A 20,447-nucleotide genomic window follows, 5' to 3' on the forward strand; every position below is an offset into this window, starting at 1 on the left:
AATCTGGACTTTCAATAAGTTTTCCAGGTGACACCAATGCACACTCAAGTGTCTGCTCTCTACCATTCCACTGAATGCTCAGCTGAAGGTGGACCACACCTGTCACGTGGAGGCACTTGGGTGGACAGTGACTACACACAGCTACAGAGCAGCTTTTTCAAGTTGAACCAGAGATGAGAAGGTTTAAGGAGTGCCTGTGAGTGTTCTGGAGCATGGCAGCTATCCCAGCGTAGAAGGGATTAGGATTACAATGGGAATGGGAGGGATCATCGCTCATGTAAATGAAGGACGTTTTTCTTATAACACGCTATAGCCCTCCGCTCTCCTCTTGTCCACGGGCAACAATGGTGAGGATATAAGCCTTATTTAATGAGGATAAGTTATTTGAAATGACTCAGTGGATTTGTCCTCAGGCTAATCAAGGGACAAATCCACTGATTTCAGTTCCTTGCAGCCTACTCAGTAAGCATCTCTCACTGAAGGGGAAGCCCATGTAGCAAGGCAAAATGACAAAACTGAAAGGAGTGACAGCAAGGAGCCACCTGGGAACAGACCTAACCTCCTCCAAGAGACACCCAGAGTCTGGAGAGATCTATAAACAGCCTCTGTCTGAGAAGGCAGAGCCTGCGTGGGAAACAGTACCAATAGGAAAAGCAAGTACTAAGTAGCTGGCAGCAGGAGGCAGCTGGAAAGTGAGCCCCTTCCTGACACTGCCCCACCTGGAACCACTTGGCTCAGGCTGAGTCAGAAGCCCCTTCTCTGTGCCCCAGAGGCCCTAGGTATTGTTCACTTACTAGACTAGAAGCTTCTTGGCAGTTGGAATTGTGTGATAGTTGGCTTTGTATTTGTATTCACATTGCATAGTTCAATGGTTGGTATGTAGTAGATAATCAATACAAGTTTGTGAAATGAATGAATGAATGATACATTCCTCCAGAGTCTTGTGAGAGTTGGAGTCAAAGGAAAAGAGAGGCCTGGAATATCCAAAACAAAAGTATTTCTTACCCAACCCGTACTTAAGAGAACTGGAAGCTTCCTTGCAAGGCAGCTTCCTAGTCCTACCCAGGTTAAGTTTACTCCCTTCTCCTATGAGAGTTCCATTCACTTTTGTGTTATCAGGCTGTGAAACTGGCATGCCATGACTCTACTTATTTCTGTCCCGTGGTCCCTTTTATTCCTCTGATTCTTAGAGGCCAGCTTTATTTGGTTGGTTTGAAAATCTACATGGTGAAGTCTTCTCCTTAGTGTGCCCTCTCAAAAGGGACACCATCAGATACATGATTACTGGTCTCTGAAAGTCCCACTCTCTTCTGCCACTCTTAAACACAGGAAAGAAAAGAAGTCCTTAATGGGCAGCCTCCAAAGTTATGAGGCAAAATAGCATAATGTTAAGAATATGGTAACAAAACTCACCAGAGTACAAATCCTGGTTCTGTTAGTTCCCAGCTGTCTGATCCTGGGCAGATATTTAATCTCCTTATACCTTAGTTTTACGTCAGGAAAACTGGGATAACAAGAGCCCCTACCCTCATATGGATGTTATGAGAATTAAATTAGTTAATTCATAAAGGTACTTAGCAAAATGCCTGGCACATACTAAGTGCTCAATAAATGACAGCTCTTGCTATTGCTATTACAGATTTGACTCACCCCAGAACTTTCTTATCCAGCCACCCCTATTAACACCTGCTACTTCCAGACTTGAGATGTCTAAAAACCCTACCATGTACCAAGCAGCAGTGCCACCACCGTAGGTTAAGTTAGTGGCATGAATAACCACAGAAGAGGTGGAAGAGAATATGGTGGCAAGAGTCCTGTTTTATTGCCTTTCTCTAGAGGAGCTTGAGGTACATGGTATCCTTTACCCTGATAAATTATGCCTAATTTATCATCAACTGATTCTTAGGAGGCAGGTATAGAAGACAGAATTCAGAACATAAAGTACAGAGCAATTCAGAAATGGATTAATTTCCTCTTTTGTAAAATGGGAGTAACAACAGCATCTATTTCATAGGCTTGCTGGGAGGTCCAAATGAGATAATACACATGAGGTTCATAGAAAGCAGCTGTTATTATTGTTATTACTAACCCCATTATCTTCATCTGGGTATGTCTTCTCTTTCAACCCAGTAGGGTAGCTGATACTAGGCTGTCTATACAGATCTTCAAAATTCTACTTGCCCTACCAGGAAGCTGTTAACAAATTTCACAAATCCAACAGGGCTTGTGCATGGCTCTGCTCTGTGCAGGGCTGCTCAAAATATTGCTTTTTTTTCCCCATCCATTTCAAAACCCAAGGTCCACATAGTAACATGTGGCTTCAGAGAGCAACAAACCACATTTGTTGGGAGCCTTTTTTAAAGTCTCTCTCCACCAAAAACACCTGAAAAGTAATTCCTTACACATTGGGATTCCCTGAGAAGAAGAGGTGTGAAGACAGAGAGGAGGGGGTCAATCCAACCTCTTCCCAACCTAGATCTTCTGGGATAGCCCGGATGTAAAATATTCTGTTCTGAGAGGTAGTTTGGCTTGGGGGATTAACAGCTTAGACTTTGGGTTCAAATCCTGCCTTCTTAACTCACTAGCTGTGTGACAGCAAAGGGCTCTGAGCCTCAGTTTCCCATCTGTAAGACAGGAATCTAATACCACCTACCTCATAAGGATATTGTGAGTAGTAAATGTGATAATATACACTAAATGCTTATCACAGATTCAGGGATATGGCAAAACACTAAAAATGTGAACTGCTCCAGAGATATATTTGTATTTTTTGGACCACATGTCCCAGTCTGTGGCACAAAAATGGTCCCTGGAAAAGATCATTCCCAGGACAGCAGAAAATCTCATTTGGGGGAGACACAATGTAGAGCCATTCACTGTTATTGCCTCTCTGAACCCATAGTTGAAACTTCTTGTTTAAACTGCCTGGGGGAGGGAGAATGGAAGGATGGAATCTCCCCTTTCTTGTTTGCTAGGCTTATGGATATTATAACCTGGCCTCGCCAGTTGGTCTCTAGAAGGCTGTAATCAATCCAACAGAGAAGCTGTCTCTTGTCCTCATTCATGCCCACAAGGTGGTGGCAGTCAAGCTCCCAAGGCTGGGGCCACGGGAAGGAAACACTTGGAGCACTCCCCACCTCAGGCCTGACAGGAAGTGGAGCTGCTGAGCTTGGAAAGATCACTAGAGGCACTTACAACCTTGCAGCTTCTTTATTTCACAGGCTAATGAGGTGTCTCTCCCAATACCCTACTCTATATCTGCCTGGCCCTATACCCAGACAGGGGGAGGCTCCATCTCCCCCAAAAAGGTGCTGCCTGGAACCAGGAGCATCCCGGTGATAAATTATGCAGCAGCATCTTTGTGTTGCTGCCTCTCAGCCAGATGGGAGGTTTGTTCCCAGTCTTTTGTTTCCGGCTTTGCTTACAGCTCCAATCCTCAGCTCTGCACAGAGGTGAGGGGGCGCTCCCATGGGCCAAGTCAAGGCTTGCAGCAAGTCCTAGCCAGGTTTTCCCCAGCTGGGTCTCAGGCAGCCCCACCCCTCCTCATTCTAACCTGAATGATAAGGGAGTTCCATCATGCATGGGGGCACAGGGCATCAAGGAGAGCTTACCGTCAACCCACTCAACTGTGAGCAAGGATGGGAATGCCTTCAAGCAGTGGAAGAATGAAGTCTGCTCAGATGGGCATAAGAGGTGCCCAAGGGCACCTAGGATGTTTGCTTCTTGCTAAATCAAAAACGCAGAACAGAAAATGGAGTCAAAGGACCACCAGGAAGCTAGAGAATCAGCTCTTTTTAATGGCTGCTCTTGGTTATGGTCAACTTTCTGCAACTCCCAAAAACATCACATCACTGGCACCAACTGAAAAGGAATAAACAAAGAGACAACAGGGGTCAAACTCTGGGGTGGAGGAGCTGGAGGCTGAGGGTGAGTTGGGGGCTAGAGACCCACATCGATTATCCCTGCACACTGACAGGATTCCTGATTGAAGACCTGTCAGTACTCATGAGAGAAGGTGGCTCTGCAACAGCCCAGCCCCCAAATTGGGGCAATTACTACCTTATGAGCTCTGGAGCCTGACTCCCTTCTCAGGCCAGTGGGAGGGACAGCTTGGAATTCTAAACTGTTCCAGCTACAAGAGACCCCAGCCAGCACCCTTCACCCCAGGTCACAGCAATCTTAGAGCGAGAGATTGCCGGGCTGCATCCCTGACCACCTAACAGGGACACTCTCAGAGGAAAGCTCCAACTCTCTGACCCCTCAAAACCAAGGCAGAGTGGGCTCCTCTAGACTGATGTTATAGCTTAATAGACCTCTTTTCTGGAAGTGTGGACAGGAGGGAATGATGCTTAAGTTTGTCAACCCAAATAAATGACTGAGGCAAAAATCTCAATCAATGAAGGTTTATTAAGCCAAGATTTTGGGGGTGTACTCAGCGAAAACACAAACTAAGGGGTTGAAAGGTTTCATTTGGTTTTCAAGAGGAAAAAGATGGGGCAAGATCTTTAAAAGAGAAAAGCAAAAATTCAGCTGAAATGAATGAAGGACCAAACCCGCATTTTAGCATAGCACTGTAATCTAGTTATTAATCTGGCATATGCCAAAGGCAAGAACCATCTCTGATCTACTTATGCAACCTCATTAACAGGGAACATTTATCAAGCCCTATAGTAACACAGTAGTTGTCAAGCTCTGTGCTGACATACTATTATCTCATTTAATTTTTACAATATTCTTATGTATAATTTATTACTAACCCCCCCTCCTATTTGCACATAAGAACCCCTAAGTTCAGGGAGATTAAGTGTTTTTGCACAGGGTCACCCAGAAGTGCCAAAACCAAGATTCAAACCCAGGTCTGCCTTTGCTTCTTAATTACCGAGCTATGTATGCAGTGATTACATCAGTGCTTGACAAATATGTGTTTGCTGAATAAATGAACAAGTGAATGGGTGCAGAGCCCAGTTCAGGGAATGCTCCTGAGTGTACTAGGGAGAAAGAACCGGACCCTGCCAGCTCTAAGCTGGAGGGAGAGAAGCAAGCACAGGCTGTCATCAGAGCTATTTATAAGGCCAAACCTATGCGCTGCCAGCCAACCAGTCGGCACTGAGTCTTCCCTGGGACACTGAATCCTACCAGATGGAGGAGGGGCAAAGGGCTTCCGCTGCTGAAGATGAGATGGCAATCCAGACACAGTCTGGGGCCCAGATGCCCCATGCCCAGGCAACTGTGACAAAACTCTTGGCTAAGCTATGTCAAGGAATGTAGCGAGATCGTGGCTGGAATAGACTAACAGACCTAGCCAAACAAAGGTCTGGAAGTGTCTCATAATTATGAGATATGTACAATCATAAAAAAGACAAGACCACTTCTTAAAGTAGTCCCTGAAATTCTGTTCCTATTTAGGAACCCCGCCCCCCGCCCAGTTTTCTCTTTAAAGGAGCAGCAACATTAACAATCTCTCCCATTTTCCTTTTTCTTAGGGGTCGAGACTAACAACTAATCAGTAGAAAGAATGAGCAAACCAGCCTGGGCAACATGGCGAGACTGTCTCAACAAAAAAACAAATAAATTAGCTAGGCACCGTGGCTTATACCTGTAATCCCAGCATTTTGAGAGGCCAAGGCGGGATGATTACTTGCGGTCAAGTGTTCAAGTCTAGCCTGGGCAACATAGTGAAACCCTGTCTCTACAAAAAATTTAAAAAATAGCCAGGTGAGGTGGCATGCACCTGTAGTCCTAGCTACTGAGGAGGCTGAGCCAGGATCGCTTGAGCCTATGAGTTCCAGCCTGGGTGACAAAGCAAGACCTGGACTCGCAGGAAAAAAAAAAAAAAGAATGAGCAAAGAGCTATAAAACGCTCTGTCCTCTGTGACCTCCTGTGTTCTTTGCTGGCCCAGGACATGCCCAACAAACGTGCCCTATATCAGACATGGCCAGACTTAGTTCCCTTGCACCTGTCATTCTTAATACCACGTGCCAATCCCAAAGATGTTATCCGATATTCAACAGAGGACAGAAGAGGAAATCCAAAATCAGTGACAGGCCAAGCATCTTTCACAAGTCCAAAAGATCAGCGACAAGGTCACTCAAGCACCATAACAACCATGCTCATGACAACCATAACAGCCAGATGGAAAGGAGAGCAGTCTCAGCTCAAGTCTTTTGCACTTATTCTCAGATACATCCGTCTATCTACCTACACACTCCTGGGCAGAATTTTCAACTTTTCACTTACCTAGAAGGGACCTCCAGGACAAACATGGTTTCCACTCTTGAAATGGTCATAGATGTCCATGGCCTTACCTAAACCCTCAGGATGAAAATACCTATGGCCATCACCAGCAATCAAGTTTCCTTCCTTCTTTACGGTTGGAGTGTTATGTAGGCTAAAGCCAAACCTATAGGCTCTAGGATAAAGGACTAGCAGCATCCAAATAAGCACCTTAAATTTTAGTGTCTTGAAGTCATTCAGCTGAGGTAAATTCTGCCTAACTGAGCTACTACTACACTTATCAAAACTGTTGTCTCCCTAAGCCCCTAGAATTTAGTGTCAGGGATTGTCATAGTGGTATTTTTGGTTGTGCTGGTTCCAGGCTCTACAACTGCTCAGTCTTACTGGTGAACTGTGAATGTGTCCCCTCCAGAGGCCTTCAAGGATGACACAGCATCAGGCCAGGTGAAGCGTAAATCTTCATGCCACTGACTACCCTTACGCATGTGCATAGAAAGCCTCCCATGCGTAAAAGTTTCTATTAAACTTTTTCCTTTAAAAAGGAAGCCAAAAGAGTTACCAAGAACTCTCCCATCCTTTTTCTGTGAAGCTTTAAATACACACAATTCTCTACATCCATTCTCACCCCCCATCCTCTAGGTGGATGTAATGTATGCAGTTTTGACAGCTCTGGAGCAGTGAAATCCTCTTGGCCAGTCTCAGCCCGGAACCTTCAAGCTCCCCCTTCCCTAGGGCAGAAGGCGACAATCTCCTCTCTGGCTTTGTTGGTATCCGTTTTAGCCCTGTTTTTTTTTTTTTTTTTTTTCCAAGGGCCTAGCCATTTCCCTTGATCTTTTTCAAAACTTCCTCCAGGGGGCCAAGAGGAAAGTTCCATCTCCTTCCCTTGCAACTCGAAGGGGGGAAACCCCCCAAAAAGCATAGCTGTCCCTTTAAGGGGCCCATGTGGTGGGAAGAACAGCTACATTCCTACCCCAGTAGGGCCGCTGTCCCGACACGCCAAAGAGGCTACAAATAACCTTCTAGGAGAGAGCCGGGGAGGGGGAGAGCACAGTGGGAAGAGGAACGTGGGTCGGCCAGGCTGCTACTCCTCGGAAAGAAAGAGCTAGGTCGGCTCTACAGAGGACATGGAAAAAGCCGTTTAAAACCCAGGGTAGTTTAAATAACAGACATGAGAACTCTGTTTTGGATTTGGGAGGTAAACCAATCCTTACACAAGTGCCCAGACATCTCCACGCCCTGCCAGGCAGGTTCCGAAATCTGCACCATTTCCACATGAGCTCCCCTACGTTAAAGAAAGGACGGGTGCAAGGCCAGGGTCTACAGACCCCTCCATTCTGAACCCCACCCCCTCATCTGGGCTGCGAGGAGAATGGGAATCTCCCCCCCACACACACACACGTTGAATAGCGGTGGGGGAATAGGGTTGGGGTTCAAAGATCAAAGTTCTTTGATCTTCCTTCGGGCACAAACTAGAGGCAGCTGCTAAATCATGGGGTGCACCCACGGTCTTTAAGAGGCTGCGGAGAAACGGATTCTACTGGAGCCCTAATCACACACAACAGTTGCGTACGGGCACCAAACAAGTTATTAATAAGGAGCAGATGAACCAGCAGTCCCGCTGCCATCCGTCCGGCTCCCCCGAGGGCCAAAGCTCCAGCGCGCGGGCCGGGAGGCTGCCTTCTGAAGTTCGGCGATACCCGCCCCCTGTCCCCCTGGCCAGGGCAGATCTGCGGGAGCCTTCCAGCAGTTTCTTCCCTATGTTCCTCCTCAGCCCCTTTTCCAACCCCCTCCCCCGAGGGATCCAGGGCAGAAAGCTGATTGGCCGCAGCCAGGAGAGGGAACCCAAAACACCACTAAGGGGAGATGCTGCGAGCAAATAGTGCCCAGAGACCCTCGGTGGGAGCAAGGTCTGGAGTCTGAGAAATTGTTCCCCGAGTAGAGGAATCCTCAGAGCTCCAGAACTCAGACTGCACTGGGGCCCCTTTCCGCAATCCGCCCGAGACCCCCAGCCCCTGGAAGGGCTATTTACAATCTGTGGGTTTAGCAACCATCCTCCCCCGCCTCCCTTTCTTCGCACACATTCATTGGCACCAAGGACACAGAGACCCTGTCTTAACCTGAAGGAGAAGAAGCTCCCAGCTCTTCAAGAGCAACAAGGAAAAGCGAGCGAACGCCTCGGATCTTACCCGACCCCCGGCCCAGACCCGAGTCCGGGTGAGCTCCTCCGCCACTGCCCCTTCTTAGACTTGAGGAGCTGGGGGAGTTCCTGGTCCCCTCGCCCGGCACGCAATCTCAGGGCTACTGCTTGGAGTGAGAGCGAGGGGGTCTCAGGCCCTAGCCTGCGCCGTCCGGCTCCCGGTAGGTGAGTCCTGCAGCAGCCGGACCCGGGGACAAACTTTCCCTATGGGCCGGTCGGCACGGGCACAGCGGCGCCGCTTACCGTGTGCGCAGAGCAGGGCGCCAAGCAGCAGCGCGCCCCACAGCCGCCTCATGGTGCCGCGGCCGCCGCCGGCGCTCCCTGCCGGCCCGGGGTCCCACCGGCTCCCGCGGGACGCCGCAGCGGAGGGAGTCGGCGGAGGGTCCCGAGGGGCGAAGCGTCCCGGGTCCACGGCGGCCGGCGCGCCCCGCAAGTCGCCCTCCGGCCGCTGCTACCTCCAGTGCTGCCAGAGCCGAAGCTTCCCCGCCAGGGGACCGGGAGGGGGTGTCCCGGGCCCTGCCGCCCCGCCCCCCGCGCCGCAGCCCCCGCCACCGCCACCGCGCCTGGTCCCGCCCCCAGCGCCGGGCCGGCCCCTTCCCGCCCTCGGTCCGGACTCCCAGGTCCCCCGACCACCCGCCCCCTCCCCGCCGGCGCCTCCTGCTGGGGCCCCGCTCCTCAGGCCGCCCCCACATTCCTGGCCCTCGAGAGAGCACCCCCCTCTGTCCCCATTACTACTGCTCGAATGTCCCTAGCTTAAAAAATTTTCCTAGCTGCCCTCTCAGACCCCGCTCACTCTAGCTCTGTGCTACGGAGAAGCACCCGGCCTAACCCATGTCGCCTGGACGTGACCTGGCCCCCCTACTGGCCCCAAATCCAGACTTTATTGATGTCTCAGAATACGCAAGGCTTGCTAATGCACAATCGTCTCGGTCTTTATTGACATCAAACAAGGGACATCAGGGGGCCTGGAGTGCTGTATCTTAACTGGCGTTCTCACTGTCAAAATACCTTTTTTGAGATTTTCTTCGTGCCCCCTCCTTCCCCTCCCCAGGTCTAGGCATCGTTGTTCTTGGGCTAAATAATTCCACGACCTCCCCTTTTCATTTACTCATTTCCTGAGGTGGTTGTCTGGCTCTTGTCGCCCCAGCTCAGACGTCCAGATTTGGCCCAGACAGACTTAGTTCCTCCTCGCTGTCTTTGTAAATCAGCGTTGTTAGCTTCTTCACCTTCTTCGACTTTCTGATCCTGACAAGGAAGGGAGGGGGTAAGGAAATACGTCCTTACTTGCAGTTGCACTGCTCCAAAGACCTCAGCCTGCTTCCAGCCTCAGTGTGTAGGGCCTCCCAGCAATATTTAACTTTTGGGTTACCACATAAAATTATAAACTCTTCTCTAGTCTTAGCTTTGTGGCCTATCCCTCTCATTGCCAGTACATCTTAATAATGTGGGTTAATTTTGCCACCTTCCATTTTTCTAGGTTGAGACTTACTTTGTTCCTTTTGCCCAAGTCCTCAAAATCCTCATAGCCCAATGTATCATTTTTCCCTCCAAACTGATATGCCAACATTTCCTGGCTTTGGGTCATCTGTGGATTTATTTCATTAAGTCACTTTTCTATCACCAGTAAATAGTCAGGAAGACCCAAATGATAACCCATGTTGACTGAGAGGAAAGTAATTTGGTATAGCACAAAGTAGATATTAGGAGATTTCTCCAACTATTTCTCCCAAGGTTGACATTTCACCCTTGCTTGTTTTCAATTTTTCAAGGCTTTCACTTCAAATTACCCTCTTTGAGCAAAGCAACATTAACCGCACTTTGCAACAGCAACGACAACAAAAACACGTGAAGTGTTAACTCCTTAGTCAGTACTTCTCCATTACCATTTTACCTGAAATTTTTACCCAGATGCAAAGTGGTAGAGCTAGCATCACCACGGTAACTAACACCGAGGCATTTTCTGGGTATGTAGTTCTCCTTGCTGACTGAAGGCGGCAGTAGAGTCAGGTCAGGTTTACATGATCTTCTCGCTAGGAAAAACAGTCAACCTCTCTGTCCTACGTTAGTCACCATAGCCTAAAATCCAAGGACAAAAAAGTGAGTAGAGGCTGATTCCCCAGCTCCCGCCCCACCTCCCATTTCTAATGAAGTTTTGGTTGGTCTCAGGGTGTCAATATATGTTGCTTATGAAGATTTCCTTTTAAACCTGTTGAGAAAGAGCTTGTGATTCTGGAGACCATATTTTTTTCCAAATGAAAACTAGGGACATGTGGTATAATGAACACATTTGTCCTAAAAAATCCAGGACAGGCGGTCCCCATACTTTTAATGTCAGGGGATTAAGAATTTATAAACAGTTTCCACTCTGTATGCAAAGGAAGGGTTCCTTTCCAGAGGCATGATTTGTGTTGTTTTTCTGGAATTGGAGAGGAAGAGGGAGGCTGGCTGTCCCTGTCTGACTCAGGCTTGCAAGACTGTTTTCTATGTGCATCCTCAGTCCTTCTCCATGGTTCAGCACAGTCTGGTTGCACAGAGCCATCCCTGGCTGCTGTGAGTCACTGGGAATATCAATGGGTAGAAACGACTTCGTGCTTAGTCCCTGCCTGGGTCACCCCCTAGAGTGAGTTAAGTCTTGGCTGTCAGAAACTGCTCTTGTGCCAGGAGTACTAAGCCATATTTATTTTTACCAGGCCTCTCAGACTTTCTTGTTTGGAGTGAGAGATCCTGAAAAGCATGCCAGAATGGGCTGTTTGTCTCCCTTTTATTGTCCTCTGGGACATGCCCCCAGAAAAGTTGTAGGGGACTGCCAATTCCAGAGGGGTCTCAGAGGTGCTGGTTTCCTCAGAAACACTACCCCTTTCCTTCATCTTTCTAGGACGGTCCAGGAGGCTGAATTTCCAAGATCAGAATATTGCCCTGAATTAGACCATCACTAATGGCCTTTTCAAAGGAAATGCAGGGAGTATTACAGAAACAAGATAGGAATGGGCACTATTTTGATCCAACTGTGTTGGGAGAATTCTCTTATAGCCCAGGCATCATTCAACAACCTGAATTTCTAAATGTAATTCTTCTAAAAGAGAACAAGACCTGAAGTTTTATACTTTAAAACAGTGGTTCTCAATGAAGGGTGATTTTTACAGGTATGGGACAATACCTGCAGACCTTTTTTTTTTTTCCTGAAATGGGTTCTCTCCATGTTGCCCAGGCTGGAGTGCAGTGGCTAGTTGTAGGAGCAATAATAGTGCACTACAGCCTGGAACTCCTGGGCTCTAGTGATCCTTCTGCTTCAGCCTCCTGAGTAGGTGGGACTACAGGAACAGGCCACCATGCCCAGCAATTTTGGGGAGTACATGCTATTGGCGTCTAATGAGTAGAGACCAAGGACGCTGCTTAACATCCTGTAGTGAGAAGGACATGCCCCCACAACAAAGAATTATCCAGCCCAAAATGTTAATGGTGCCAAGGTTGAGAAACTCTGCTTTTAAAGATTAAAAACATGAGTCTGCAAAGCATTGCTCTATCATCTCTCCAGAATCACTTTCTTGTTGCAAGGTAAATACAGGGAAGGAGTTCTTAAAACTTTAGAAGGGAAAACAAGAAAAAACACAGAAAAAGGAGCTAAGGGAGTCCTATTTCCAGTATTCACTCACTTAGTTACTATTTATTAAGGGTGTATTATATGCCAGGCACTGTGGGGACAGTGATGAACAGATATATTGGGTTCCTGGAACTTACAGTCTGATGGTTGAAGGGGGTTGGAAGTATGCAGAGGCATTGAAAGAGTGCTTCCACAAATGAATTTAAAGTTACAGATGAGAGAGGCTTTGAAGGAAGAGTATAGGGTCCTGTGAAAAGAGAGACTTGATATAGATTTAGGGGTTTGAGGAAGGCCAGTCAGAAATACTGACACTTAAGCTGAGTAAGAGTCATCAGGCTAAGAAAGGATGGCAAGGGCCTTACAGGCAGAAGGAACAGTATGTGCAAAGGCCATGAGCTAGGAAAGAATCCATAGGATTTATGGAAAAGTATCACTGACTTTTAGTGATTCGTGTGCTTTTATCTAGGTGCAGGTGGCTACTACTGGAGACCAGAGACAGTGAAAACCTTAGGGAATAGTCTGATTTGCATTTCTGTGCTTTCTTTAATTATAAAACCTCCACATCACCATTTCTAGTGCCAATACTTTTCACATTCCAGTTCAGCAGTGGTACTCAAGTCAGGATCTGGGGCATGTGGCTGATTCAGATCCCCGGCCTAACTTGGGGCACACCCTGAAAGGTGGGGCATTCTAGCACATTTTTATCTTCTGAAAGCTTGATATTCACACACCTGGCACATATAAATAGAGGCTTTGCAGCAAATATCTCAGTATATCTTGCTATTTTAGCAGCAAAGGTAAATTTAGAATGGTGGGTAAAAAAAAATACATCAAGGAATAAATACTCATTTAAAAACAAATATGAATCAAGCGTCCATGTAAATGATCTCTCTATTTCCACACTTACCCCTTTGTAATTTGTTCTCTACACAGACTGACTTCTTAAAAAACATAAGTCAGATCATGTCATTACTGGGCATAAAACCTTCCAATGGCTTCCTATTGCATTTAAAATAAAATCCTTACTTCTCACCTGGCCTTCAAGGTCCTACATGACCTGACCTCTGCGTACTTCTTTGACCACTTTTCCTCTCACTGGTTCTGCTCTAGCCATGCTGGCTTCCTTTCAGCACTGCAACATGCCATCATTCCTGTCCTACAACTTTTGCACATGCTGTCTCCTCTACTTCAAATGCTGTTTCCATAGACCCTTCCTATGGCTGCTCTCAGCTCAACGTCATGACCTCAGAGAAGCTTCACCTTACCACCCTAAAGTTGCCTTGTTCTCACCCACTGCCTTTATCCTATTTTCTTTTCTCCATAGCACTTATTCTTTGAAATAATCTTGTTTGTTGTTACATGTTTATTGTCTATCTCCCCACTGCTAGATAATAAGCTCCAGTGGAGTGGGTATCTTATTTGTTTTATTCTCCAGTACCTTAGAATACTTACTGACATATATTGCTCAGTAAATTTTTGTTAAATAGATGAAAACCAGGCAGTCTGCTAGGCCAGGGGAAATATAAAGATGAGTAAGATAGGGTCTCTAAGAAGTTCAGAATCTAGTAGAAAGGAAGATTTGAAAAGCAATGATAGTATGATAAAAATAGGTATAAAGGCCTGTGGAAACAGAGAAGAGAGGATCCATGAGTTTGGAGTAGCTGAGCATTAAAGGTGAGAAAATTTCACCATGTAAAAAAGGAGACAATGGGGCAGCGGGGGGGTGGGGCAATTCCAGATGGAAGGAATGGCATAAACAAAGGAATAATGTCTCAAAAGTGGCTGCCATCTACCCAAAAGACCAAATGATACTGTATAAGAAAGACACCTGCACCCGAATGTTTATAACAGCACAATTCACAATTGCAAAGATGTGGAAACAACCCAAGTGTCCATCAATACATGAGTGGATTAATAAAATGTGGTATATGTATACCATGGAGTACTATTCAGCTTTAAGAAACAATGGTGATATAGCACCTCTTGTATACTCCTGGATAGAGCTGGAACGCATTCTACTAAGTGAGGTATCCCAAGAATGGAAAGATAAACACCACATGTACTCACCATCAAATTGGTATTAACTGATCAACACATAAATGCACATATAAGAATAACATCTATTGGATGTTGGGCAGGGGGGAGGGGGGAGGGGGGAGGAGGGAGGAGGGGACGGGTATTTGCATACACAAAGAGTGCAATGTGCACCACCTGAAGGATGGACATATTTGAAACTCGGACTTGGGGGAGAGGGGGGCGGGGGGGGCAAGGGCAACATACGTAACCTAAACATCTGTACCCCCATAATACGCTGAAATAAAAAGAAAAAAAAAAGAAAAAAAAAGTGGCTGCCACATTCAGAGAATGATCAATACTCTTGCGTGGCTAGAAGAACATAGGGCAATTAGGGAAAGTAGAAAGCAGACCTCTTAATAACCAACTATTACTGAAAACTGTTTCTGAATTAAATGCCCTTTATATATTTTATATGTGTTCATTTAACAAACGTTTACTGAGTTCCTACAAAGTACAAGGGAGGGATTGCACTACCTTTATTTTTTAAATTCATCTTTCTATTCTTTTTATACCTCTGACTCTACACAATCAGGATGCTACTTTCCTAGGAAGAAGAATAGGTAGGTAGTGAGCTAAAATCTGATTTTCTTTTTTTCTTTTTAGGTAGGTAGTGAGCTAATATCTGATTTTCTTTTTTTCTTTTTATTTTCTTAGAGACGAGGTCTCACTATGTTGCTGGAGTTCAGTGGCTATTCACAGGACGACCAACTCCTGCCTCAAGTGATCCTCCCACCTCAGCCTCCCAAGTAGCTAGAATGACAGGCATGCACCACCATGCAGACTCTGGTTTTCTTTAACTGATATCTAAAATTTTAGTCTCCTAGGGAAAAGCTTAATAAGTTAATTTAAATATTCTTAAGAAAATATTCCCAAAAGATCAAAATAATTACAATGTTAGGACAGATTCTGTCCAGTCTAGGTTTATACCTCTGATAATGCCTCTAATGGGTATGTCTTGGAAAGGAGAGTTATCTTCCAATGTTCCCCTCAAAACAATAGGACTGGCTGGGCTCACTGGCTCACGCCTGTAATCCTAGCGCTTTGGGAGGCTGAGGTGAGAGGATTGCTTGAGGTCAGGAGTTCAAGACTAGCCTGAGCAACATAGCGAGACCCCCATCTCCATATACACATACACACAAATTAGCCAGGCGTAGTGGTGCACACTGTACTTCCATCTACTTGGGAGGCTGAGGCAGGAGGATTGCTTGAGCCCAGGAGTTTGAGGCTGCAGTGAGCTACGACGACACCACTGTACTGTAGCCCAGGAAACAGAGCAAGACCCTCTCTCAGAAAAGAAAAAAAAAACACACAATAAGATCATAACATATTAGATTCTAGTTTCCCTTAAGGACTATATGGACTTATCATCCATGGACTTATCTGAACCTGTTTTGAAGCTGTGTGGATATTTATTCTTTTTGATAAGTTCCTTAAGGTTATTACAGCCGATAGTTTTTTGTAAATTTGTCATACATTTTCCAATTTCAAGCATAAATCATTGTGACTTTCAACAAATATTTAGAATGTCTTTCTGGGTAGTGGGAAGATTATAACATCAAATAAAACATGTTCTCTGGCCATGAACAGTTCATAATCCACGAGGAGAGATACCCAGGTAAACAAATAAATATAGAATATAATACACTAACATACAGGGTGGCTACTGACTCCTTGGCAGATTGGATAACGTCTCATGGAGGTGGTGATATTTAGCTTATGTCTTATAGGATGTGTAGTTTACTAACCAGAAAATATGGGAGCGGTACATTCTAGGTTGGAGCTTATGCCAAAGCAAAGGATGTCAGAAAGTTCAATATTTTGGAACATATTGAATAGCAAAGCTGGCTGGAGTATTAAGTAGAGAAGAGTGGGTGGCAAGATGGCTGGCAAAGGAGGTTTGGACCAAATTGTGAAAGGATTTATATGTCTGCATGTTATGGAGCTTTGCTTCATCCTAGTAATGGTGAGTCAGCAACACTTTTTAAGTGAAGAAGTAATAGTCAAATTTGAATTTCAGAATAATAAACTCTAGTGATAATGTAGAGGATGGCTTGAAGGAGAAAAAAATAGACACAGATTCCAGCTTTTTGTCCTAAGATTCTGAAATTTGGGAACTCTAAATTCATATCCTAAGTTTAACAATTTGTAGTATAATATATTCTCTCGCAACCTCCTGAACTAATTCTCTTTTTTTTTTTTTTGAGACAGAGTCTCACTCTTTTGCCTGGGCTAGAGTGAGTGCCGTGGCGTCAGCCTAGCTCACAGCAGCCTCCAACTCCTGGGCTCAGCTCAGCCTCCCGAGTATCTGGGACTACAGGCATGTGCCACCATGCCCAGCTAATTTTTTTCTGTTTATTTTTTTTTCAGTTGTCCAATTAATTTCTTTCTATTTTTAGTAGAGACGGGGTCTCGCTCTTGCTCAGGCTGGTTTCGAACTCTTGAGCTCAAACAATCCGCCCGCCTCGGCCTCCCAGAGAGCTAGGATTACAGGCGTGAGCCACCGCGCCCAGCCTGAACTAATTCTCTTAACTTGTCTATGTGAAGCATTGCCTTTTGTTGACTTAGTTGCTTTTTTTCTGGGCATTTTTAAAGACCTGGTGGTCTGTCATACACAGTACTTAGGTGAAGGAAGTATATGCCAGTGCTTTCTGATTGATTTTTAATGCCTTTCTCAATGATGTCTTGCATTTTGCTGGCCTTTTGCTTAACGAATTTGTTTTATGAATTTGTTGCCACAAGGCAACCATAAATTCTATGGATTGGGTGGCCTTCATTTTCTAGACTTTTAATCTACTGGGGAACAAATTAATTTAACAGGCATTTATTGGATACTTGCCTTCTACCAGGCACTGTGTATGGTCCTGGAAGTTTAAAGATGAATGAAGACTGCCTCTGCCCTCACAGAACTCACAATCTAGTAGAAGAGTTCGAATAATTTTTTTAAAAGACATAACTGCTTATAAAAATGCATGTTCTCAGACAGAGAAAGATAGCCTAACTTTGTAGGCTATCAAGAATAATCAGAAAATCTCCCCCCTTCAAACTATATAAAAGTACAAATCCCAATTCTTTTTGCAGCAGTTGAAAATATAAAATAACAAGAAGGTACAAGTCTGTAATTGCCTTTGAGCTCCAGTTCAGTTTAAGCCATGTCCTCTTAACCACTTTCTTATAATAATGCATTAGTTATTCTTAACTGCTCAAGAGTTTGTGAACATTTCTTTTTCTTTGCAAAGTCCCCCAAAGCTCTGGTGTGTTGATTTGTGGCAGTCCAAAATGACTTTTCTATAAATAGCATTTTTAATTTAAACATATTAATCCCAGACAGTGGTATCACACTTAGTTTCTGCTTTACTCTTGTGGAATATAAGTCTTTTAAGTACAGCCTAGTAGCTCTGCATGAATTTCATGACCTGCATTTCTTGGTAGCTACTTCGCCTTTAGCATTTTTTCTGCTTGATGAGTTGATAAAAGCTTGTCCTAGTTTCTTGAAAATGTTTTACAGCAATAATTCAGCCTGCATTTATTCTTTCCTTATTCCTTCTTTGAGGTGTAAAACTATTTAGTACATTCATGTTTGCTTTTCTGTAGTCTTCAGTTTCAGGGAGGATTTTCTTCCCTATCAACCTTTTAATAGAGCCTCTGCAGAACCAGAGATCTCTCTTAATTTTCTCTTTATAAAATCTGATAAATTGATGATTCAATATATTCTCTCCCTTATGGGTGTTTTTCCTATTGTTCTGAGTTTATCTTTCCATTACTAATGCTGTGGTACTGCCTTTAACATCTCATGCTCTGTTTTTGATCAATTTCATATCACTTGTCTCTTTTTGGGATTGTGGAGTAGTCTTCTGAGTTATTGATTTACCTGTGTCGTTATTGTTTTGGTCAATTTTTTAGAAATATGTTATGACAATTCAAGAACCTGAAAAGTCCATTTAGATTGAAGGCTGACATTTTTTCTTTCCTTAACATTCAATAGGGTTACAAAAATTCACTTGATTTTAATAATTCTTGTATATTTCCACTCTTCTTAAAACTGATATAGTGTGTTTCACTGAAAAATTTTCACCTCAACCAATGTGTGGCCAAATCTATTATCGCATAATCTGTGACAGAAGAGAAATCTAAAAGTAGTAGCTACTTCTTGGGAAAAACAAACACTATCTGGAAGGTCATTACGTCTGCTTAAAGAATATTTTAAAAATTTTCATGCCACTTATTTATTACTTGTTTTCAGGTTATAATACATGCCTATTATGGAAAATTTTGAGAATATAGAAAAGTGTGAAGAAAAAAAAATGTAAATAGTAATTCCACCACCAGTAAGGCCACCTGGTATTTCTGTAAAACTCCAAATTTTCTTGAAGTCTTAGTCTAGCAACCTCCCACCCTTTTCTAAGTCCTCCTCAATAGAATGTTCAGGACATTCAGAGTCAAAGACTGACTTTAAATACAAGGGTCCTTAGGATTTTTATGGAAGGGATGGAGCTGTAGGAAAAACCTACAAATTGCTCCAGAGATGACATCTTGTTCTTATTTAGCTTTCTTTGAGTCATTAACAGTCGGGCGCCACTGGTGCTGAAACTTATCATTATTATAACCACAAATGGGTTAATGCCCAAACAAAGCTATATTCTTGGGGCTAGTTCCCAGCTCCACCACACAGATCCCAGCAACAGCACCCTCCAAGTCCCAGGATAATGCTCCACAAATAAGGAGATGTCAAATGTTCAGTCTGGACTCAAAATTCTCTTCTTTTATCTGGAAGCTTCCAGTTGCTAGCAAGGAAGAGCAAAAGGAAAAATAAATAAATAAAAACCAAGCCAACAAACCCTAAAAAAAGAGGCTGTGTGGTTTAGTGGTCAGACCACTATCCTGGATGTTGGGATAGCTGAGATCCAGTTCCAGCTCTCCCACTGACAGGATGGATGATGCTAGACAAGTCAGTTTCGTGACTTGTGCTTCAATTTTCCTACTTAGAAAAGGGAGACATGCCTTAGAAAGTTTTTATGAGGACAAATGAAATGATCTGCAAATAGTTTCAAGTTGCTTGGGAATAAAGTAAAATTATCATCCTTAATAATTACTATCCTATTACTCTATTAATAATATAGCAATAGGTCACAGGTATGAAACTGCTATACCCTCAAGCTGCATGGGGGGAGCAGGAAACACGGCAAATATTTTAAAATCAAATTTGCAGGACTTGACAGCAAATACCAAATTAGTAAATTCATTACCTCATTACCTAAACCCTGCTCCTACTTTGGCTCTGTCCCTTTATCCTTACCACATCCAAACTCAGAGTGACTCACAGGAGCCTAGAATTGAGACACATATACAATTTTAAGAGAAAGGGAGAATTAGGAGGTTTGAGGCTCCTTTCTGGAGGATGCTAAGAATAGGCCACTCAGAACACAAAGAGAAGAACCTCCTCTTTCCTTTTCCTCCTAGTGTAGGTGGTCTACTGGTTTCCCAGGCATTCCTTTGATAGCTTGATTTTTGTTTTCTTTTTCTTTTTCACAAAACCTCACCTTGTTGGAGGGGAAGGGCACTAACTAAAAACATGCAGACAGAGTGGCTTTTTCTGCTAGGTTTGAACTGTGACAAGTGCCACAGACCTCTGACCTGTTGTTGGGAGTGGAAAGGAGCAAAAGCAGAAAGATTTGGGAACTTGAAAACCAATGAATACTCTCTCTTCTTAGAGAAGAGAGCAATTGGGCATTGGGGGGCGGGTCTAATAGGTGCCCAAGTTTCCTCTTCCCCTCAAGAAGTAAAGTGTCTTTGCAGGAAAAAGGAAAGACGCTTGGGAAGAGTACTAAATAGTAAGGGATAGGAATAGAAGGAAGAACTAAAGATAAAGAGGAATTTGACAGGAAATGGCAATTATCTCACAGAGGACTTAATAAGCACCTTTTGTGTGTCCAGCCCTGTCGTAGCAGAAAAGACACGTCCCTGACCTCTAGAAGCAGCCAAGATACACGCATGTGAAAGCACTCTGTAGCAACTTAAGATAGTAAATATTAAAGAAATAAAAATAGGTAATGGGATACTAAGTATTTATGGGGGTTCATGGGCTATTATTGTGAGTTAGGATAACAGCTGTAGAAAGCAGGAATAGTTACGAAATTCAGAAACTGCGGATATGCACGGCTGACAGTAATTCTTCGACACCGGGAAATATTACAGATTCAAAAGAATGCTCCACCTCAGATTCCTCTAAAACCAAGTCCTCAAGAATGGGAGTCCAAAGAAACCTCGACCACCGCGAAGCGACTGCTCCCGGAACTTGTGTGGCCAGCTCGGCTTTGCGATACGGAGACTGTTTGTGTGAC

The 20,447-nt window shown here is 44.5% G+C and overlaps 1 protein-coding gene across 1 annotated transcript in view; it reads right to left on the reverse strand.

The window, feature by feature from the left end:
• LRP4 (low density lipoprotein receptor-related protein 4) overlaps nucleotides 1–10,017 on the reverse strand; it is a 45,512-nt gene extending 35,495 nt beyond the window's left edge. Inside the window, 5 exon segments of the mRNA XM_012645101.1 lie at nucleotides 8,676–8,748; nucleotides 8,750–8,800; nucleotides 8,802–8,910; nucleotides 9,541–9,677; nucleotides 9,922–10,017. Coding sequence (XP_012500555.1) covers nucleotides 8,676–8,748; nucleotides 8,750–8,800; nucleotides 8,802–8,910; nucleotides 9,541–9,677; nucleotides 9,922–10,017 — 466 coding nt within the window.
• Nucleotides 10,018–20,447: the final 10,430 nt, after the last annotated feature.

This window comes from Propithecus coquereli, unplaced genomic scaffold (assembly GCF_000956105.1).
Source record: "Propithecus coquereli isolate 6110/MARCELLA unplaced genomic scaffold, Pcoq_1.0 Scaffold227, whole genome shotgun sequence".
Lineage (NCBI taxonomy): Eukaryota > Metazoa > Chordata > Mammalia > Primates > Indriidae > Propithecus > Propithecus coquereli.